The sequence below is a fragment of the Heterodontus francisci genome, chromosome 8, assembly GCF_036365525.1.
Source record: "Heterodontus francisci isolate sHetFra1 chromosome 8, sHetFra1.hap1, whole genome shotgun sequence".
NCBI classification, from domain to species: domain Eukaryota; kingdom Metazoa; phylum Chordata; class Chondrichthyes; order Heterodontiformes; family Heterodontidae; genus Heterodontus; species Heterodontus francisci.
This window is the reverse complement of record NC_090378.1, coordinates 30,303,428-30,327,543: the sequence shown is the minus strand read 5'-3', so window position 1 is coordinate 30,327,543 and position 24,116 is coordinate 30,303,428. Positions and strand designations below refer to the sequence as shown.

General features: G+C 43.5%; 1 protein-coding gene across 1 annotated transcript in view; it reads right to left on the bottom strand.

Annotated features, from left to right (window-relative positions):
- cdc20 (cell division cycle 20 homolog) overlaps positions 1–24,116 on the bottom strand; it is a 43,719-nt gene that overhangs the window by 3,124 nt on the left and 16,479 nt on the right. The window contains exons 3-9 of the mRNA XM_068036369.1: positions 20,571–20,737; positions 19,366–19,462; positions 14,711–14,839; positions 3,122–3,318; positions 2,526–2,620; positions 2,165–2,396; positions 1,288–1,413 (exon numbers count right to left, since the gene is read on the bottom strand). Of these exons, the coding sequence (XP_067892470.1) occupies positions 1,288–1,413; positions 2,165–2,396; positions 2,526–2,620; positions 3,122–3,318; positions 14,711–14,839; positions 19,366–19,462; positions 20,571–20,737 (1,043 nt within the window). The remainder of the gene's footprint in view (positions 1–1,287; positions 1,414–2,164; positions 2,397–2,525; positions 2,621–3,121; positions 3,319–14,710; positions 14,840–19,365; positions 19,463–20,570; positions 20,738–24,116) is intronic.

The following is a 24,116-nucleotide window of genomic DNA, read 5'->3' as shown; positions in this document are numbered from 1 at the left end:
GGTGCATATGCATTGATCTTTGAAGGTGGCAGGACATATTGAAAAAGAATGGCTAGCAAAGCATATGGGATCTTGGGCTTCATAGAGGCATTGAGTACAAAAGCAAGGAAGTTATGCTGAACCTCTATAAAAGCTCTGGTTAAGCCCCAACTGAAGTATTTGAAGTATTGCGTTCAGTTCTGGTCACCACACTTTAGGATGCAGAGGAGATTTACCACAATGGTTCCAGGATTTTTTTTGGGCAGTCGGGGGGGGGGGGGGGGGGGGGGGGTCTTGAGGGATGGATTTTAGTTACAAGTCTAGGTTATCAAGAAAAAAAGGATTGAGAGGAGATTTCATAGAATTGTACAAAATTATGACAGGCTTAGATAAGTTAGAGGTGGAAAAACTGTCCCCATTAACTAAAAGTACAAAGACAAGGGAACACAGATTGAAGGTTTTGGGCAGGAGCTGCAGGAGGAAAATAGGAACAATTTTTTTTTTTAAAAATATAAAATGCATTGGGTGGTAATGACCTGGAACTCACTGTTCACAAGGGTGTTGGAAATATACACAATGGCTTCAAAAGGAGATTGCCTTCAAATGGCTGTCCAATAAACTTGGAGGGCTATGGAAAAGAAAGTGGGACCGACTGTATAGTTCCTTGGAAAGCTGGCATATACTTGGTCAAATGGCAGCCCTCTGTGCTGTAAATGTATCTGTTTTATAGTCGAAGTACAGTCCAACCACATGATCTCCACTATTCACAATATTGGGCAAATGGTACATTTAGCCACAGCAGGAAGTAGAGAAATGGAATAGATCTGTATTTTAGAAAAAAAATTCTTGATTATGCCAGCCAGTGAACAAATTACAGAACACTAAGCAGTAGAAACTACACCTTTGTAACTGCTTGCATGTCTGCCAATTCTTAACTATCCATTATAGTTTCCCTTGCATGTGTCTTTAATGGGTTCACATTTTCCTTACTACACTATTAAAGACATTGATAAAGTTAGCTTTGATATCCCTTACAAGTTTTTCATTCTCTTTTGCACAGAATACTTCAACTTTTCCTTGCATTTGTGCAAGCCTATTAGACACTATTTGCCAAACGTCAGTGGCCCTCTCACCCCAATAAGTTGTACATCAATCCAATCATGCGTGAACATTAAAATGTCAGCCTAGTTTAATGCCAGAATGAACAAGATTGGGGTGCAATAGGAAAAAAAAAATCATTTACTTGGCAACACTGATTTCAACTTCCATACTGCATTAATCTCACTATCTTTGAGCTGTAGAACTAACCTGAGACCGAGTATCCACAGCATTCAGACAAGATCCAGTATTGGCATTCCAAAGACGAATGAACCGATCACTGGTGCCACCACCACTTGCAAGGATACTTGCTTGCCAAGGGCACCAAGCAACTGCCTGGAACAAGAATTAAATATAGTTACAGATCAACTTGAGCAAATATTACTAATCGACTGCACCAATGACAAGGTCAAAGCTGCTAACAGCCTACAGCAAAAACCCATTTTGCAAGTAGACCTCAATTACAGGAGAGAAAAAGAGCTTCTCCACTGAAAACCAGCTACATATTTCCACCATAACTGAAGAGTTAGCAGAACTAGTAGTTGCAGGGAATGGTGCATGAGGCATTACCCTTTAATGAAGTATATGAGCACTGACAGGCTTGAGTCTTATTTTTGTAAGTTTATAAAATGGAAGGACATGTATGACTGGCAAGACAGGCAAGCAATATTTATACTTCAAAAATGGTGGCAACTTTTGTAGTTAAAATTAATTTTAGTTTAGAGTTAAAGCTGGTTTCATCAAAAAAACATGCAAAACAACTAAAAAGGTTAATACTGTGATGCACATATGGCTGGGGGTGTAGAGGAAACAAAAAGAAACTAGGAGAAAAGCCAGTGACAAAATTCAGACAGTTACTTTATGTACTGCATTAATCCATCAAGACCGCCTCAGTGGACAGTGTTCTATGTATATAGATTTATAAAATTTGGTCCCAGTTCTGTCGTCAGCACTGGTGATTTAGAGATACAACTGGAAATCCCATTGCTACGAATACACTACAGCTAGTGTTTATAAAATTGAATCCTATAGATCAAACTGCAAGCTAGTTTAAGTCTTCATCCATTTGCCAATGAAAGCCATTTACCTTAACAGCACCCTGGTGCTGTGTGAACGTGTGCAATGGTGAGTACTCTGCATCATTCCCAGCAGCACTAGGCCAGATATTCAGAAGGTTGTCATTTCCACCACTAGCAAGATACCTTCCATCAGGTGACCACTTCAAGCCACAGACCTCCTGAGTGTGTCCAACCAAAGTAGATACATGATGTTGTGCCACACGAACATCGTGATGATGGATTTGACCTGTTCTGCAGCCACTGAAGAAATTAAAGTTAAAAAGTGAGAAACATTTTGCAACTCATTCAGAAGCTTATAACTGCTTATTGTACTATGCACAAAAGTAATTTTAAAACTGCTTTGTACTGTATATTACTGGCATACTTTACCTGGATAGAATGTAACTGCTCCAGCTGAGTGCACCTACTCGTACAGTGTGACTCACCATATTCCTTAGACGTTTCTGACGCTCAACATCCCAAACCTCAAATCAAAAATATTTACAGTAATTCTATATTGCAGCAGCTGTGCACACTTCAAGATCAAAGACAAGTACAGCTACAAACTAGAAACATTTCAATTCTCTCAAACCCTAGCTTTGCACTAGATTCAGTCCCTAAAGTGAATGCAACACAGCAATGTAGCGTAAAGTCTCAAGAATAAAAATCTGCAGTGCTAGCAGTCATATTGGATATTGCCCAATTGCATTATTCACAAGACAGGGTTTAGGATGCCAGCCATCTTAAACCTCAATTATAACGGAGGTCAAGATTTGATGATTTGAGTTAGAACTAGTTATTTGCATTGCTAGAATATGAAGTAAAGCAGATTCTGGTATAATTAGCATCTACAAATACATAGTCATATGGTACACCAGGGTAGAACAAAGCAATAACTGACAATTCATACTCCTCTTTCTAAATGACAGTAGTTGTATCTTGGTTTACAAGAACCAAAGCAGAATCAGACCATCTTGCACTCTTACCTGAACCTCTCCATTCCTTGTTCCAACTGCCAGATAGTTCCCTTCTTTTATCCAGGATACAGAAGCAATGTAGTCCTCCTGGCCCTCCAACTGTACAAGTGGTAGGATATGACCAGACTCAGCATGCCAGAGATAAACATTATTTCCAAGGCCCACAGCCAGGTAGTTCAATGAACTCCAGTCAATCAAATTCAGATCTGAAAAGGAGGCAGGGATGGGTAGAGTTGTTAGAAAAGGGGAGAAAAAAAAGTTAACGTAGTAAATTACAAAAAAAAAATGACCAATGGTTCTGCATGTTTTAAATCATTATACCAAAGATAGATTAGGTAGGATTATGGATACCAGCAATTTCCTTTCTGCATAGAGAAGAGCAGCACAGAAACAGGCCCTTTGGCCCATTGTGCCTGTGCCAGCCATCAAGCACCTATCCAATCTAATCCCATTTTCCAGCACTGGGCCCGTAGCCTTGTATGCTATGGTGTTTCAAAGAACAAAGAACAGTACAGCACAGGAACAGGCCATTCGGCCCTCCTCACCTACGCCGATCTTGAAGCCTGCCGAAACTAACACCTTTTGCACTTCCGGGGCCCATATCCCTCTAATCCCTTCCTATTCAAATATTTGTCAAGATGCCTCTTAAACGTTGCTATCGTATATGCTTCCACCACCTCCCCTGGTAGCAAGTTCCAGGCACTCACCACCCTCTTAAAAAAAAAAAAACTTGCCTCGCACATCCCCTCTAAACTTTGCCCCGCGCACCTTAAACCTATGTCCCCGAGTAACTGACTTCCACCCTGGGAAAAAGCTTCTGACTATCTACTCCGTCCATGCCGCTCATAACTTTGTAAACCTCTATCATGTCGCCCCTCCACCTCCATCGTTAGTGAAAACAATCAGTGTTTCCAACCTCTCCTCATAGCTAATGCCCTCCAGACCAGGCAACATCCTGGTAAACCTCCTCTGTACCCTCTCCAGAGCCTCCACATCCTTCTGGTAGTGTGGCGACCAGAATTGCATGCAATATTCTAAGTGTGGCCTAACTAAGGTTCTGTACAGCTGCAACATGACTTGCCAATTTTTATACTCTATGCCCCGACCGATGAAGGCAAGCATGCCTTATGTCTTCTTGACTACCTTATCCACCTGCGTTGCCACTTTCAGTGACCTGTGGACCTGTACGCCCAGATCTCTCTGCCTGTCAATACTCCTAAGGGTTCTGCCATTTACTGTATACCTCCTACCTGCATTAGACCTTCCAAAATGCATTACCTCACATTTGTCCGGATTAAACTCCATCTGCCATTTCTCTGCCCAAGTCTCCAATCGATCTATATCCTGCTGTATCCTGACAATCCTCATCATTATCCGCAACTCCACCAACCTTTGTGTCGTCCGCAAACTTACTAATCAGACCAGGTACATTTTCCTCCAAATCATTGTAAAATTATATATCTCTGTCTTCTGTGATTCAGCCAGTTCTGTATCCATCTTGCCAGCTCACCTCTGATCCCATGTGACTTCACCTTTTGCACCAGTCTGCCATGCGGGGCCTTGTTAAAGGCTTTACTTAAGTCCATATAGACAACATCCACCACCCTTCCCTCAATCATCTTCGTCACTTCCTCAAAAAACTCAATCAAATTAGTGAGACACGACCTCCCCTTCACAAAACCATGCTGTCTCTCGCTAATAAGTTTGTTTGTTTCCAAATGGGAGTAAATCCTGTCCCGAAGAATCCTCTCTAATAGTTTCCCTATCACTGACGTAAGGTTCACCTGCCTATAATTTCCTGGATTATCCTTATCACCCTTCTTAAAGAAACAACATTGGCTATTCTCCAGTTGTCTGGGACTTCACCTGTAGCCAATGAGGATGCAAAGATTTCTGTCAAGGCCCCAGCAATTTCTTCCCTTGCCGCCCTCAGTATTCTGGGGTAGATCCCATCAGGCCCTGGGGACTTATCTACCTTAATGCTTTGCAAGACACCCAACACCTCCTCCTTTTTGATAATGAGATGACTGAGACTATCTGCACTCCCTTCCCTAGGCTCATCATCCACCAAGTCCTTCTCCTTGGTGAATATTGATGCAAAGTACTCATTTAGCACCTCACCCATTTCCTCTGGCTCCACACACAGATTCCCATCTCTGTCCTCGAGTGGGCCAACCCTTTCCCTGGTTACCCTCTTGCGCTTTATAATTGTATAAAAAGCCTTGGGATTTTCCTTAATCCTGTTTGCCAATGACTTTTCATGACCCCTTTTAGCCCTCCTAACTCCTTGCTTAAGTTCCTTCCTACTGTCTTTATATTCCTCAAGTGCTTCATCTGTTCCAAGCCTTCCAGCCCTTACAAATGCTTCCTTTTTCTTTCTAACTAGGCTCACAATATCCTGTGTTATCCAAGCTTCCCGAAACTTGCCAAACTTGTCTTTCTTCCTCACAGGAACATGCTGGTCCTGAATTCTAATCAGCTGACATTTGAAAGACTCCCACGTCAGATGTTGATTTACCCTCAAACAGCCGCCCCCAATCTAAATTCTTCAGTTTTTCAGTAGATTTGTTGGGAATTTAGAATAGTGGGAATGGAGGTTAAGGCAGTTGTATGTTCCTCCTGCAGAATGTGGGAGGTAAGGGTCGACAAGAGTGTCCCTGCTGACTGCATCTGCAGGAAGTGCACCCAACTCCAGCTCCTCGAGAACCGCATTAGGGAACTGGAGCTGGATGATTCGGATCATTCGGGAGGCGGAGGAGGTTATTGAGAGGAGTTATGGGGAGGTAGTCACACCTCAGGTAAAAGTAGGTAGATGGGTTACCATCAGGGGAAGGAGAGGGAACCAGCAGGCAGTGCAGGGATCCCCTGTGGCCGTTTCCCTCAACAACAGGTATACAGTTTTGGATACTGTTGCGGGGGATGACTTACCAGGGGTAAGCAATGGGGTACAGGTATCTGGCACAGAGTCTGTCCCTGTTGCTCAGAAGGGAAGGGGGAAGAGGAGCAGAACATGAGTCATTGGGGACTCCATAGTTAGGGGAACAGATAGGAGGTTCTGTGGGAACGAGAGAGACTCACGGTTGGTATGTTGCCTCCCAGGTGCCAGGGTTCGTGATGTCTTGGATCGTGTTTTTGGGATCCTTAAGGGGAAGGGGGAGCAGCCCCAAGTCGTGGTCCACATAGGCACCAACGACATAGGTAGGAAGAGAGATGGGGATTTAAGACAGAAATTCAGGGAGCTAGGGTGGAAGCTTAGAGCGAGAACAAACAGAGTTGTTATCTCTGGGATGTTGCCCGTGCCACGCGATAGCGAAGCGAGGAATAGGGAGAGGGAGGAGTTGAACACGTGGCTGCAGGGATGGTGCAGGAGGGAGGGTTTTGGTTTCCTGGATAATTGGGGCTCTTTCTGGGGTAGGTGGGACCTCTACAAACAGGATGGTTTTCACCTGAACCAGTGGGGTACCAATATCCTGGGGGGGGGGGGGGGAAAGAGAGAAGATTTGCTAGTGCTCTTTGGGGGGGGGGGGGGGGGGGGGAGGTTTAAACTAATTCAGCAGGGGAATGGGAACCTAAATTGTAGTGCCAGTGTACAGGATGTTGAGAGTAGTGAGGTCAGGGATATGGTTACAAGGACGCAAGAGGGCACTGGCAAGCAAGAACCTGGTTTAAAGTGTGTCTACTTCAACGCCAGGAGCATCCGGAATAAGGTGGGTGAGCTTGCAGCATGGGTTGGTACCTGGGATCTCGATGTAGTGGCCATTTCGGAGACATGGGTAGAGCAGGGGCAGGAATGGATGTTGCAGGTTCCGGGATTTAGATGTTTCAGTAAGAACAGAAAAGATGGTAAAAGATGGGGGGGGGTTGTGGCATTGTTAACCAAGGAAAGTATTACAGCGACAGAAAGGATGTTTGAGGACTCGTCTACTGAGGTAGTATGGGCCGAGGTTAGAAACAGGAGAGGTGAGGTTACCCTGTTGGGAGTCTTTTATAGACCTCCAAATAGTTCCAGAGATGCAGAGGAAAGGATAGCGAAGATGATTCTCGACAGGGGCGAGAATAACAGGGTAGTTGTTATGGGGGACTTTAACTTTCCAAATATCAACTGGAAATACTATAGTTCGAGTACTTTAGATGGGTCAGTTTTTGTCCAGTGTGTGCAGGAGGGTTTTCTGACAGTATGTAGACAGGCCAACCAGGGGCGATGCCACATTGGATTTGGTACTGGGAAATGAACCCAGCCAGGTGTTAGATTTAGATGTAGGTGAGCACTTTGGTGATAGTGATCACAATTCGGTTAGGTTTACCTTTGCGATGGGCAGGGACAGGTATATACCGCAGGGCAAAAATTATAGCTGAGGGAAAGGAAATGATGATGCGATTAGGCAAGATTTAGGATGCGTAGGATGGGGAAGGAAACTGCAGGGGATGGGCACAATCGAAATGTGGAGCTTATTCAAGGAGCAGCTACTGCGTGTCCTTGATAAGTATGTACCTGTGAGGCAGGGAGGAAGTTGTCGAGCGAGGGAGCCGTGGTTTACTAAAGAAGTTGAAGCGCTTGTCAAGAGGAAGGCAGCAGCTTATGTTAGGATGAGACGTGAAGGCTCAGTTAGGGTGCTTGAGAGCTACAAGCTAGCCAGGAGGGATCTAAAGGGAGAGCTAAGAAGAGCAAGGAGAGGACACGAGAAGTCATTGGCGGATAGGATCAGGGAAAACCCTAAGGCTTTCTATAGGTATATCAGGAATAAAAGAATGACTAGAGTTAGATTAGGGCCAATCAAGGATAGTAGTGGGAAGTTGTGTGTGGAATCAGAGGAGATAGGGGAAGTGTTAAATGAATATTTTGCGTCAGTATTTACAGTAGAGAAAGAAAATGTTGTCGAGGAGAATACTGAGATTCAGGCTACTAGGCTAGATGGGATTGAGGTTCACAAGGAGGTGTTATCAATTTTGGAAAGTGTGAAAAGTCCCCTGGGCCAGATGGGATTTACCCTAGGATTCTCTGGGAAGCTAGGGAGGAGATTGCAAAGCCTTTGTCCTTGATCTTTATGTCGTCATTGTCGACAGGAATAGTGCCGGAAGACTGGAGGATAGCAAATGTTGTCCCCTTGTTCAAGAAGGGGAGTAGAGACAGCCCTGGTAATTATAGACCTGTGAGCCTTACTTCGGTTGTGGGTAAAATGTTGGAAAAGGTTACAAGAGACAGGATTTATAATCATCTTGAAAAGAATAAGTTCATTAGAGATAGTCAGCACGGTTTTGTGACGGGTAGGTCGTGCCTCACAAACCTTATTGAGTTTTTCGAGAAGGTGACCAAACAGGTGGATGAGGGTAAAGCAGTGGATGTGGTGTATATGGATTTCAGTAAGGCGTTTGATAAGGTTCCCCACGGTAGGCTATTGCAGAAAATACGGAAGTATGGGGTTGAAGGTGATTTAGAGCTTTGGATCAGAAATTGGCTAGCTGAAAGAAGACAGAGGGTGGTGGTTGATGGCAAATGTTCATCCTGGAGTTTAGTTACTAGTGGTGTACCGCAAGGATCTGTTTTGGGGCCACTGCTGTTTGTCATTTTTATAAATGACCTGGAAGAGGGTGTAGAAGGGTGGGTTAGTAAATTTGCGGATGACACTAAGGTCAGTGGAGTTGTGGATAGTGCCGAAGGATGTTGTAGGGTACAGAGGGACATAGATAGGCTGCAGAGCTGGGCTGAGAGATGGCAAATGGAGTTTAATGCAGAAAAGTGCGAGGTGATTCACTTTGGAAGGAGTAACAGGAATGCAGAGTACTGGGCTAATGGGAAGATTCTTGGTAGTGTAGATGAACAGAGAGATCTTGGTGTCCAGGTGCATAAATCCCTGAAGGTTGCTACCCAGGTTAATAGGGCTGTTAAGAAGGCATATGGTGTGTTAGCTTTTATTAGTAGGGGGATCGAGTTTCGGAGCCACGAGGTCATGCTGCAGCTGTACAAAACTCTGGTGAGACCGCACCTGGAGTATTGCGTGCAGTTCTGGTCACCACATTATAGGAAGGATGTGGAAGCTTTGGAAAGGGTGCAGAGGAGATTTACTAGGATGTTGCCTGGTATGGAGGGAAGGTCTTATGAGGAAAGGCTGAGGGACTTGGGGTTGTTTTCATTGGAGAGAAGGAGGAGGAGAGATGACTTAATAGAGACATATAAGATAATCAGAGGGTTAGATAGGGTGGATAGTGAGAGTCTTTTTCCCCGGATGGTGATGGCAAACACGAGGGGACATAGCTTTAAGTTGAGGGGTGATAGATATAGGACAGATGTCAGAGGTAGTTTCTTTACTCAGAGTAGTAAGGGCGTGGAACGCCCTGCCTGCAGCAGTAGTAGATTCGCCAACTTTAAGGGCATTTAAGTGGTCATTGGATAGACATATGGATGAAAATGATATAGTGTAGGTCAGATGGTTTCACAGGTCGGCACAACATCGAGGGCCGAAGGGCCTGTACTGCGCTGTAATGTTCTAAAAAAAAAAGTTCCTGCCTAATATTGTTATAATTAGCCTTCCCCCAATTTAGCACTTTCACCCGAGGACTACTCTTATCCTTATCCACAAGTACCTTAAAACTTATGGAATTATGGTCACTGTTCCCGAAATGCTCCCCCACTGAAACTTCGACCACCTGGCCGGGCTCATTCCCCAATACCAGGTCCAGAATGGCCCCATCCCTAGTTGGACTCTCTCCATACTGTTTCAAGAAGCCCTCATGGATGCTCCTCACAAATTCTGCCCCATCCAAGCCCCTAGCACTAAGTGAGTCCCAGTCAATATTGGGGAAGTTAAACTCACCCACCACTACAACCCTGTTACCTTTACATCTTTCCAAAATCTGTCTACATATCTGCTCCTCTACCTCCCGCTGGCTGTTGGGAGGCCTGTAATAAACCCCCAACATTGTGACTGCACCCTTCCTATTCCTGAGCTCCATCCATATTGCCTCGCTGCATGACCTGAGGTGTCCTCCCACAGTACAGCTGTGATATTCTCCTTAACCAGTAATGCAACTCCCCCACCCCTTTTACACCCCCCTCTATCCCGCCTGAAGCTTCTAAAGCCTGGAACATTTAGCTGCCAATCCTGCCCTTCCCTCAACCAAGTCTCTAATAGCAACATCATATTTCCAAGTACTAATCCAGGCTCTAAGTTCATCTGCCTTACCGGTTATACTTCTCGCATTGAAACAAATGCACTTCAGACCACCAGTCCCACTGTGCTCAGCAACATCTCCCTGCCTGCTCTTCCTCTTAGTCCTACTGGCCTTATTAACTATGTCCTCCTCATTTACTTCACTAGCTGTCCTACTGCTCTGGTTCCCATCCCCTTGCCACACTAGTTTAAACCCTCCAGCAAACTTTGACACTAGCAAACCTTGCAGCCAGGATATTAGTGCCCTTCCAGTTTTGATGCAACCCGTCCTTCTTGTACAGGTCCCATCTGTCCTTGGAGAGCCCAATGGTCCAGATATCTGAAACCCTCCCTTCTACACCAGCTGCTCAGCCACGTGTTTAGCTGCACTATTTTCCTATTTCTAGCCTCACTGGCACGTGGCACAGGGAGTAATCCAGAGATTACAACCCTAGAGGTCCTGTTTTTTTTTTTTTTAAAACTTACTACCCAACTCCCTAAACTCCCCCTGCAGGACCTCATCACTCTTCCTGCCTATGTCATTGGTACCGATGTGTACCACAACCTCTGGCTGTTCACTCTCCCCCTTCAGAATGCCCTCTGTCCGTTCAGAGACATCCTTGACCCTGGCACCAGGGAGGCAACATACCTTCCTGGAGTCTCTTTCACGTCCACAGAAGTGCCTATCTGTGCCCCTGACTATAGAGTCCCCTATAACTATTGCTCTCTGCGCTTTGTCCCTCCCTGAACAGTGCCAGCCATGGTGCCACTGCTCTGGCTGCTGCTGTTTTCCCCTGACAGGCCATCCCCCCCAACAGTATCCAAAAGGGTATACTTGTTAGAGAGGGGGATAGCCACAGGGGATTCCTGCACTGACTGCCTGCCCCTTCTAGCAGTCACCCATCTATCAGCCTGCACCTTGGGTGTAACCACTTCTCTAAAACTCCTGTCTATGACGCTTTCCGCCACCTGCATGCTCCTAAGTGCATCCAGTTGCCGCTCCAACCGATCCATGCAGTCTGTGAGGAGCTGCAACTGGGTACACTTCCTGTAGATCCAGTCGCCCGGAACGCTGGAAGCGTCACGGACTTCCCACATCTCAGGTGAAGCACTTCACCCCTCTAACTGACATTTCTATCACTAATTAGTTAATTGATATAAAATAAATAAATACTTATTAAATCCTTACTAAATTATGATACACTTCACTATGTGGTCCCTAGTGCTAGATTTCTACAGTAAATATTAAATGCTGTCTAAATACAGTAATCTCCTCCCTCTGGTTTAGTTACTCTACTTATTAGTTAATTAGTGTTTTAATCAATTTTTTTTCATCAGTTTTATTTTCAAATTCAGTACAGATTCCTTACCAGCCAGACAGGTCACAGCTTTCCTGTTACGTCACTTTTTCAGTTTTTTTTCCCCCCACCCGAGGTAACTAACTCTGTATACTCACCGCTCTGGAACTCCATCCTCAGAGTTTCAAGTGCTCTTCTAAATACTTCTTAAATGTCATGAGGATTCCTGCCTCTACAACCCCTTCAGATAGTGTTCCAGATTCCAACCATCCTAGGTGAAAATTTTTCCTCTAAACCTCCTGCTCCTCATCTTAAATCTATGCCCCCTGGTTATTGACCCCTCCGCTAAGGGAAAAAGTTTCTGTCTAACCTATCAATGCCCCTCAATTTTGTATACAAAAAGGACCCCCCTCAGCTTTCTCTGCTCTAAGGAAAACAACCCTAGTCTTTTCAGTGTCTTCATAGCTGAAATGCTCCAACACAGGCAACATCCTGGTGAATCTCCTCTGCACCCTCTCTAGTGCAATCATATCCTTCCTATAGTGCAGTGACCAGAACTGTACACAGTACTCCAGCTGTGGCCTAACCAGCGTTTTATACAGCTCCATCATAACCTCCCTATTCTTATATTCTATGCCTCGGCTAATAAAGGCAAGTATCCCATATGCCTTCTTAACCACCTTATCTACCCGTGATCTAAGGACAAGTACACCAGCCCTTGCCTTGTTAGTCCTCCCAAAATGCATCACCTCACTTCAGGATTAAATTCCATTTGCCACTGCTCCACCCATCTTACCAGCTCATTTATATCGTCCTGTAATCCAAGGCTTTCCTCCTCACTATTTATGACACCACCAAATTGTGTCATCTGCGAACTTACTGATTATACCTCCTATATTCACTGGGCGGCCGTGGTTAGCACCGCAGCCTCTCAACTCCAGTGATCCGGGTTCAGTTCTGGGTACTGCCTGTGCGGAGTTTGCAAGTTCTCCTCGTGACCGCGTGGGTTTCTGCCAGGTGCTCCGGTTTCCTCCCCCAGCCAAAGACTTGCAGGTTGATAGATAAATTGCCCCTAGTGTAGGTATGTGGTAGGAGAATTGACAGAAGGTGGGGATGTGGTAGGGAATATGGAATTAATGTAGGATTAGTATAAAAGGGTGGTTGATGGTCGGCACAGACTCGGTGGGCCAAGAGGCCTGTTTCAGTGCTGTTTGACTCAAAATCATGTACATTACAAAACAGCAAGGGTTCCAGCACTGATCCCTGTGGTACACCACTGGTCACAGGCTTCCACTTGCAAAAACAATCCTCGACTATCACCCTCTGCCTCCTGCCACTAAGCCAATTTTGGATCCAATTTGCCAAATTGCCTTGGATCCCATGGGCAATTACCTTCTTAACCAATCAGCCATGTGGGACCTTATCAAAAGTCTTACTGAAGTCCATGTAGACTACATCAACTGCCTTACCCTCATCTGCACATCTAGTCACCTCCTTGAAAAATTCAATCAAGTTTGTTACACGATCTCCTCCCGACAAAGCTATGCTGACTATCCTGGATTAATCCCTGCTTCACCAAGTGGAGATTAATCCTGTCCCTCAATTTTTCCCCAATAGTTCCCCTACCACTGATGTTCAGCTCACTGGCCTGTAATTACCTGGTTTATCCCTGCTATCCTTCTTGAATAATGGTACCATATTCACTGTCCTCCAGTCCTCTGGTACCTCTCCTGTGGCCAAAGAGGATTTGAAAATTTGTGTCAGAGCCCCTATCTCCTCCCTTGCCTCATAACAGCCTGGGATACATCTCATCTGGGCCTGGAGATTTATCCACTTTCAAGCCCACTAATACAGCTAATACTTAGTTTAGTTTAGAGATACAGCACTGAAACAGGCCCTTCGGCCCACCGAGTCTGTGCCGACCGTCAACTACCCATTTTATACTAATCCTACACTAATTCCACATTACTACCACATCCCCACCTGTCTCTACATTTCCCTACCACCTACCTATACTCAGGTTAATTGGCCTTTATAAATTGCCCCATCAACCAGCAAGTCTTTGGCATGTGGGAGGAAACCGGAGCACCCGGAGGAAACCCACGCAGACACAGGGAGAACTTGCAAACTCCACACAGGCAGTCCCCAGAATTGAACCCGGGTCGCTGGAGCTGTGAGGCTGCAGTGCTAACCACTGCGCCGCCCACTTCCTCCCTTTCAATGGAAATTTGTTCCAGTATATCACAATCCCCCTTCCTGATCTCTACACCTGCATCGTCCTTCTCCATAGTGAACACAGACGAAAAGTAATCATTTAAAACCTCACCTACGTCCTCCGGCGCCATACAGTTTGCCACTTTGGTCCCTAATGGGCTCCACGCTTTTCCTGGTTATCCTCTTGCCCTTAATATACTTATAAAACACCGTGGGATTTTCCTTTATCTTGCCCAGTGTTTTTTCATATCCCCTCTTTGCTCTCAATTACATTTTTTTTTAAAATATAAAAGTACCCCTCTACACTTCCTATACTCCTCTAGGGCTTCTGCTGTTTTCAGCACTTTGAATCTGCCATAAGCCTCTTTTTCCCTTATCCAATCCCCCATATCCCTTGACATCCAGGGTTCCCTGGACTTGTGAAGGGTAAGACCAACCTTTACAGGAACTTGTTGGCCCTGAACTCACTTTCCTTTTTGAATGATTCCCACTGGTCTGATGCAGACTTTCCTACAAGTAGTTACTCCCAGTCCATTTTGGACAGATCCCGTTTTATCATATTGAAATCAGCCTTCCCCAATTCAGTACTTTTACTTCCAGTCCCTCTTTGTCCTTTACCATAACTACCTTAAATCTTAGAGTTATGATCACTATCCCCAAAATGCTCCGCCACTGACTTCCTACCACTTGTCTAGCTTCATTCCCTAGGATTAGGTCCAGTACTGCCCCTTCTCTTGTAGAAGCTTTACATGCTGGCTCAAAAGGCTGTCCTGTATGCACTTAAAGAACTCTGCCCCCTTTAAGCCTTTTGCAACAAGACTATCCCAGTCGATAGTGGGAAGTTAAAATGCCCCATTATTTTTACACTTCAGATTTGCCTACATATCTGCTCCTCTGACTGTTTGCATGCCAAAGAATGTTTAAACCCCATAACTTACAGTAATCATTTCGGATCTCTGGAGCATCCAGGATTCTCTCTGGCATTGAAGGAATATACCGGGTGGACTTCTTGGTGGAACTTGGTGTCGCTGACTGACTGTACAGAACTTTGAGATTATTCTGGTAACCTAGAGAACAAGCAGAGACTAAAGCCACAGGACAAGATTGGAGGGCTTCCCTACCCAAAGGATGGGACTCCAGCTGAAAACCACAGAACAGGAGGATTCAAGGAATAGCTAAAAACAGTAATATTTTAGTAGAAACATTTAATTACAAAATAAAACTATTTAATCCTCTGCACTGTTATTTTACAGATAGTCTTGGGCAAGTTCAGCCCTTGTAACATGCACCCTCACCCACCCACCCTATTTTATATTAACTACAAATATGCAATGCATCAAGTTATGCTCCAACAAAATAGATATTGAAATCACCCCCAGAGACCATGGAGCACAACTCAACAGATTCATTCCTGGGAGGGCAAGTCCACCACCTGCTCTCTCCATTTTGTGCACTCTGGGTCTTGCTTTTTTTTTGACCAAATGAACAGCATTGAAACTTCAATCAGTAAGACCATTTAAAAAAAAGATACAACTCTGCAGTTAACACTAAACCAAGTCAGAAAGGGACACGTCAGAAAGGTCCCGTCAAAGAACAAACTTCCAGTGTATCAGAATTAAAATGGTTCAATTGAAGGGGAATGTGATGCACTTACCCCCATTCCATTTGAATTGCCAAAAGCCAAGCAACTTGCATTTGTATAGCACCATCGTAAAATATCCTAAATTTCTCAACAGGTATGCTATCAAAAAATTTGACACCAAGCCACTAGATAAAGATGTCAGGACTGGTGTCCAAAAGCTTGGTCAAAGAGGTAGACTTTTGAGAGAGAGAGAAAGGGAAATAAGTTATGGGCTTAGGTCTGGAGCAGCAGTCAAAATACATACATGAATGGACAGGGAAACTCAAGTTACATAGGCATGGTTACAGAGCAACATAGGAGCAATAAAGATACCACTCACACCAAGTCTTTCCCAGTCAAGGAGCAACAACCTGATCTCAGAACAGGAATGAAATGCTTCTTACAAATTCCAGTAATGTCAGTCACTCTGCAGGATTCACATACTTTAAAATCAGCCTTCTAGGAATGAGACTTTTCCAGAGGATGCGCACGAGCCAATTCACCCATCAAGCCAGAGTTATGCAAGTGTGCGCTTCAGAATGCACCCTTCCCTTTCATCACTCGCAGTTAAAATGTTTCAGACTTAATTAAATCCTCTCAAAGATATCCATTGTATGTATGTATATATATATATATATATATATATATATATATAGACAGAGCCCACCTAGTCAGAGTACTTGAATGCTAACTAACTGAAGTTGCAAAAGAGGAGATATTTGGGAGAAAGGTCATTGAGATTTAAACTTGCGCTCAAAACACAAACCCACACAACCAACAACTAGAGAAAGACCAAGAATGTAATATACCAGATGAGAGAAATCCAACAGTGTGAAATCTAACCCCACAATGGGAGGACAATGATTCTTACATATACAGGAACTTAAGCTCTTCTTGACCTCTGACCTTGCAAGCTACCATGCCATCACCAACCTCCTTTTCCTCCCTTGAACACTCGCCTCCAAAATCTGTGCCCATCTTTTCTGGAACTCCCTGTTAGAGTTCCCCCTAAGTCAGGTTTCTACCCATTACCAGTAACGAAAGTTCTTAGTCACAAATGACATTCTATGTGACTGTGAAAGGCAAACTATCCCTCATTCTTCATCCTGTCTACAGGTTGACACTGTTGACATCACCCTCCTCCCAACAGCTCTGTTGAGCTGGGTAAGTGCACTTGCCTGGTTCCATTCTTAACTTAATCATGGCAGGTGCATCACCTGCAATGGCTGCTTCTCTTTTCACTCCTACACCATTATCTTTGGTTTCCCCAACAACCCCCACCTCCCCAACCAAACACAAGGATCTATCTGCTGTCTCTTGGCAATATCTGAAAGTTCATTCTACATGCATGCTGACGGCACCCAACTTTACTTCTCCATCTTTGGAGAAAGCAAAACCTTGTCTTCTGTCTCTGCCAAACTCTGCTCCATAAAACTGCTTCTATAGCCACCTACTCCATCCTTCTCCCTGGCAATTGAGGCTGAAAAATAGTTCACAACCTTGGTATCATACTGGACCTAGAGAACAGCTTCTGACCAATGTCCACACCTTCACTAAGACTGCCCATAACATTGCCCAACTCAGTCATTTTCTGCCAAGACCTTAACCTATGCCTTTGTTACCTTTAGACTTGACTATTCCAACACTCCTGGCTGGGCTCCTATGTTCTACCCTCCATAAATTTGAAGTCATCCAAAAACTCTGTCTAGTGCCTTAAATTAAGTCCTCTCCATCACCTCTGTCCTCACCAACTTACATTGGCTCCCTGTTAAGCAACTCTTAACAAGCTCATCTTAGTTTCCAAATCCCTCCATGGCCTCACCCCTTCCTATCACCTCCAGCCCCACAACCCTCTGTACTCCTTCAATTCTGGCCTCACCAGATTTTAAAATTGCTCCACCATTAGCAGCTGAAGGCACAGCATCAAGCACTAAGCTCCAGAACTCCCTCCTTTAAGACACTCAACCCATTTCTGATCAAGCTTTTGGTCATCTGCCCCAATCTCTCATGTGGCTCAATATCATTGTGTTTTTAATAACACTCCTGCAAGGTGGCTTGGGACAGATTATTGCATTAAAAGCAGATATAACAGGCTGTAGTACTAAAATGAAAATTTAAAAACATGAAGTGGAGCAGATAGTGACTGCTATGGTATACAGCAACAAAGGGCACAGGATCTCAGGGAAAGAGTCTGCCATTACACTGAAGCTTTGAATCTTCTAGTAATTATGAACTTCAACTGTATTAGGACATACTATTCTAGATATTTAAACAAATCCCACAAGAGGGAGTCTCAGGATGGTAACTTCTATTGTGTTCAGTTTTCAGAATCACAAGAAGTCCAACAGAACAGGAGAAGCATCCACACTAGTGGATCAGTTATGTCTTCCTTTTCCTCAACTGAGCATGCTCGTCCCCACCACAATGGTTAACAAGAGCCTGGACAGTGAGAGTTCTATTTCACACACTTTTGCGCTCATCCCATCCTAGAACCATAAGGGTTCCCCTTGCCCTGACCTCCTGTTGAAGAGGGTGGCGAGGTGGATTATCCTCTACCACAGCAAGCATGATGCCAAACATATCTCCCCTCCCAGCATTCCAAAAGTACCATTTCCTCCAATACATTGGTCCACTCCCATCACCCCCAACAACCCCTTGCCTTCAGCACTTTGCCATGCAAGTGCATGAGATACAATATCTGCCCTTTTGCCACCTCTCTCATTGGAGAAGGCCCCAACGACTCTTCAGCTGAAATAGTTACTTTTACTTTCAATTGTATTGTATTCAATTGTACATTGTGTGTCAGTTATAGTCAGAGCATAGAAACGGGCCCTTTGGCCCACCGTGTCCATGCCGACCATAATGCCTATCTATACTAATCCCAACTGCCTGCATTAATTCTATATCCCTCTATGCCTTTCTCATTCAAGTACTGTCCAGATGCCTCTTAAATGTTGCAACTGTTCCTGCCTCCACCACCTCCTCTGGCAGCTCATTCCAGATACCCACTATTCTTTGAGAGAAAAATTTACCCCTTTGAACCTCCTCCCTCTCACCCTAAATCTATGCCCTCTAGTTTTAGTCACCCCTACCATGGGAAACAGACTCTGGCTATCTACCCTATCTATGCATCAATTTTATATACCTCTATCATGTCCCCTCAGCCTCCTTCACTCCAGGGAAAACAGACCCAGCCTATCCAATCTGTTCTGATGAAATGTCACAGACCTGAAACATTAACTCTGCTTCTCTCTCCACAGATGCTGCCTGACCTGCTGAGTATTTCTAGCACTTTGTTTTTATTTTATTATACTTTATTCACTGCTCACAATGGAGACCAAACAAACTGGTTGACTGCTTTGCAGATCACCTCTGCAGTCCATGTGCAAAAGCTTCTAGCTGTGTCATTTCTAAGCCCATCACATTTTAAATTTCTTCCAGTTCTGGAGAAAGGTCACAGATCTGAAAAATTAACTTTTCCTCTTCACAGATGCTGAAAGACTTGAATATTTTCAGCATTTTCTGTTATATTAGAAACATCTGACTTGGGATAGATAACCAGCCACAGGCAAAGCAGAATTACAACCTCTGAAAGTGCTTGAAGTCCCTGGAGGCAGACTGACTAGGAAGCATTTCGTATTAGTGTTCAACTCCAATCTCAGCTAGTCAGAAAAACAGAGTCACAAAAACCCCCAAAAAATTGGCAGGAAGGGACCAGAAGGGCTTCCTTTTAAAACAGTAGAGGTTACTTCACTAAGTATCAAGTATCTCAACCTATGGAAATCTAGTAATGATTAATTTCATAATCTGAACAATTTAGATTGACTTTTCAGGTGGCTACATAATTTCCACCCATCCCCATTTTCACTTTCAACAGTCTGTCTGATGCACTAGCATGGAATAGCTCTGATGAGCAAATAGTCTAGATCCCTTGCTAAATAATCTGTAGTTAAAACATGTAAATTAAAATACCTTCTGGTGCACAAAGCGGTTTCCCACTCAGACGCAGAATTTTTGCCTGCTCAACATCATAACCATTCAAGTTTAAGGACCAAGTCTTCTGTTGCTCCTGAAGAAAGATACTTTAATTTATTGCAAGAACCTAGATACAATTCAGTTTATTTAGCTCATTTTTGTTGGCTCACTTAAGTTCATTCATATCTTGCAGTTATATCAGCTTCCCACTATTAAATCTTTAGCTCTTTTTCCAAATGCTTCAGTCAGGCCAATGGTCATGCTGTCAACCTGTTCCTTAAATTTCCAAGTGTGAAGCTATTAGATATCCTGCATTGTTATTCAAGTGGCATGGAAATTAACATTGGAGTGAATCCATTAGTTTAAACAGGTTGCTTACCTATTATGCAAAGGACTGTCAGCTTTCACTTTATTCAGCATTTATTTGGTTTAAGAGTATATTTATATGACTATTTTAATGCAGTCATTGTAGATTGGTAAATACACATTATGAAACCCCACTGTATTAAGTATTCACAAGTGGAATGATAGGAAGGTGTATGTTCCTCTATGCTCAGATGCCATTTAATTTTTGATTGCAGTGTTTGCTGGACCATGCATCCAGGATTCTTGGCATGACTTGTGCTTGCACTGGAGTAATGTTTGATCAAGTTTTGTAATTGATCTTGGGAACAGGGAGCACAGCAAACTGGTTGGGGACAATTTCTCCTACCATTGGCTAGATGGATCATGCCTGCTCTACAGCTAGTCAATTATGCTTTTTATATTATAATACTTTAACCTTTTTCTGCATTTGTTAACCCAACAGATCAAGATCAAGGAAAGAAAAAAGGTATACCAGGTAATCTCAGCTGCTGAAACATTACAAAAATGAAACACTGGCATGTAGAATTCTTCATACCAGAGGAGTCCTTGCAGAAATGTCTCCTTCCAAGCAGCAAAGCTCAGAGCATAAAAAATTTTTTTTCTAGCGTCCAGAATTAAGTTTTACAATCACCCTTGTAACCATAGATATTAAGCACTTTAAAATATATCAATAGTTTGTGTAGGATTAGTATAAATGGGTGGTTAATGGTCGGCACAGACTCGGTGGGCCGAAGGGCCTGTTTCAGTGCTGTATCTCTAAATCTAAAAAATCTAAATCTAAATCTTAAGTTTACTATTTTACAACAATTTGTGTTACTGGAATCTTTGTTACTCACTTTCTTGGTTGGAGATTCGTTTTCTTGCTCATTTTCTTTGGAGATTAAGAAATGTGCTACCTCCATTTGTACTGCATTACGGGCTGGAATGTAACGATCACCGCCTGCTTTTGATGGCGTCCCTTGAACTCGGGAACATTTAGAAGATTTAGGGGTTTTAGTTTTTCCTGAAACGAAGGCAGAAAGGTTTGATTAAATGATCAGACTTGGTTGCAGCTTTCCTCACTCTTTCCATGCATTTCAACCTTCATATAAAATCGTTACTCAACTTATTTTGAAACTGGGATGGGAAGAGAAAAGGGGTGAGGGAGAAAACCACCAGACCTCCCTTTAAGAACACAATACCAAAGAAAGCCAGGTTTTTCTACTGATAGGGAACTAAAGTATGCTTTTAGGACCAACAGTGTAATTTGCAATGGAGTGGTTTTTTGGTTCTGTAGGATCACCTGTCTTCCCCAGACACCACAGAAATAAGCACTGCCAATTTGGAGCACCACAGGAACAAATGCTGATCACCTTGATTGGTGCAATAACCATAGTCTATTTTGTCATTCCTCTAGATTAGTGTTCACACATTAATCTCCAGCAAAATCTGACTCATTGCACATTGGATTAGCAAATATAAAAATGAACAATAGAGTCAGTCATTCAGAATGTGATCAGTATTATAGGTGTATACAAGTGTACTTTGATTCACATTTTGCCAGCCAACTCACAGAAGTTAGTGCAAATATTTTGTTCATTGACTGCTTTACAGTTACTACATTTGTTAAATACACAAGCACTTTACCTATATTGTAAAAGTGCAAGCAAGGAATTTTCTACTAAAATTAGTGCACATCACTGTAACTGGTTGGCAATTTCCATCTGACACCACTCTAGATACCATCTTCCACAGTACCTAGATAAGACTAATGTGCACTGATCCATAACATTAGTCATGAGTAAAATGACTTGCTATTTGAGCAGCTTACTGCCAAGAATAACTGCAAAATGGAAGTTGTGTAACCAACCCATTTATAGAATGTAGTTATGGATTTATCTGCTGCTCATTACTAATGAAACTTAGATTGGCACACATTGAATTGTATCTACATAGACCAATGTTCTGTGAAACTCTCACTTCCTCCAAAGGCAATTGTGACAAACTACACCTGCCAAATGGAAACATTAATTTCATCATATGGAACACTATGAGCTGTTACTGGACTTTGAACATAATTTGTCTCAAAAAGACCACAGAACGGAGTGGCTGTAAACATGGTTCACATTTGTATTCTGAGAGACAGCTGCCCAGAGACAATGGAAGTACTCCCAGATTCAATTAGCCAGATGGGTTTTGTCAATAGTGATGATCAAGACATTGAGAGTCACTGAATGTGTAAGAGCCAGAATTCCACTCCTCCTCCTCCTCCACCGCCCACTGCCCCCACCACCCCCCCAAACACCACCGAGTGTGCCTGGGAAACTTGGAGGATTTCCACAAACCTTGCAGGTGAGGCTGCTCCAAACAAGAGGCTAGTCACATGACTAACCTGCTGGCCAACCTGGGGATTCATTGCATTGTGCGCTCAGAAAAGTAGAGACAGACTGCAATTGAACTTCAAGAAAGCACCTCTGTGCTCCAGGGACCCACAGAAGTAACAAGCCTCAACACCTCCCTGCAACCTTCTGGTACCAACGAAACAAGTTTGAAAGTGTGCACTGGGCCCCAACGAGAACAGCAAGACTTAATGTCAAAGACTTTACATCCAACCAAAACCTGTAACTGAATTCCATCTACTTCAAACCTTGCCCCTTTAATTCTTTCTCCTTTTTGTGTGCATGTTTATTGTGTATGCATGCTATCGTGGTCATGTCGTGTAGTCTTGCTGGTTTTAACTACGTTAGGGTTTTAAAGGTTAATAAACTTATACCCTTGTTTAAATCTGAAAACCTGTATGGTTGACTTTTTGCAATTACTATTAGAGCGGTGAGCAAGGGCTCACTGAGGGGGAAAACTAAAAAAACAGTTTTAAAAGTTAAACCCTGTTACAGCCAAACCAGGATGAGGTGGAAGGGAGCCCTAGACCCCTTTCTCACTTGGTCATAATGCATACTTGACAAAGAACACTTCGCAGAAAATAAAATTTGATTCCAAGTTACAAATTCCAAGTCTGCAAGTCAAGCTAAACAAGGTATTCTACACTTCCAGCTGAAAGTTCACTAACCCTGCAAACTGAAACCACCATTGAAGAGGCAGTCAGCATGGATGAAAGAAAGTACTTGTGCTTACTCATTAATGAGCACTACCAGCTTAATGCAACATTGCTGTATCAGGTCGACATCCATCTCCTCGACAATCTCAGAACTGCGCAAATGTCAAAGTTCCTATTAGCTATACTTATGGCCAGCCCAGTCAACTCATAGGCAGCTTTTAGCTGTGGCTCAGTATAAAGCTATCCAGCAGCTACAACATCCCAGACTGAGTAGCCAGGAATCCAAAAAGGTCAGACTCTGCCTCTAATTGGGATCCACTAAGATGGGTGCTGTATAACCACATGTACATATACAGATTACTTCCTTTCAAACTGGAAAGAATCTAGAATACATTAAACTCTAGAACACTAGGTAAAGTATGATACTAGGTCAGTACTTTTTTATTCACTGGACGAGTATTGCTGGCAAGGCCAACATTTATTGCCCTTCCCCAATTGGCTTGAGAATGTAAAAGCAAAATACTGCAGATGCTGGAAATCTGAAATAAAAACAAGAAATGCTGGAATCACTCAGCAGGTCTGGCAGCATCTGTGGAAAGAGAAGCAGAGTTAACATTTCGGGTCAGTGACCCTTCTTCGGGTCCGGAGGACTGGAGAATTGCTAATGTTGTCCCCTTGTTTAAGAAGGGTAGCAGGGATAATCCAGGTAATTATAGACCGGTGAGCCTGACGTCAGTGGTAGGGAAGCTGCTGGAGAAGATACTGAGGGATAGGATCTATTCCCATTTGGAAGAAAATGGGATTATCAGTGATAGGCAACATGGTTTTGTGCAGGGAAGGTCATGTCTTACCAACTTAATAGAATTCTTTGAGGAAGTGACAAAGTTGATTGATGAGGGAAGGGCTGTCGATGTCATACATGGACTTCAGTAAGGCGTTTGATAAGGTTCCCCATGGTAGGCTGATGGAGAAAGTGAAGGCGCATGGGATCCAAGGTGTACTAGCTAGATGGATAAAGAACTGGCTGGGCAACAGGAGACAGAGTAGCAGTAGAAGGGAGTTTCTCAAAATGGAGACGTGTGACCAGTGGTGTTCCACAGGGATCCGTGCTGGGACCACTGTTGTTTGTGATATACATTAATGATTTGGAGGAAAGTATAGGTGGACTGATTAGCAAGTTTGCAGACAACACTAAGATTGGTGGAGTAGCAGATAGTGAAGGGGACTGTCAGAGAATACAGCAGAATATAGATAGATTGGAGAGTTGGGCAGAGAAATGGCAGATGGAGTTCAATCAGGGCAAATGCGAGGTGATGCATTTTGGAAGATCCAATTCAAGAGTGAACTA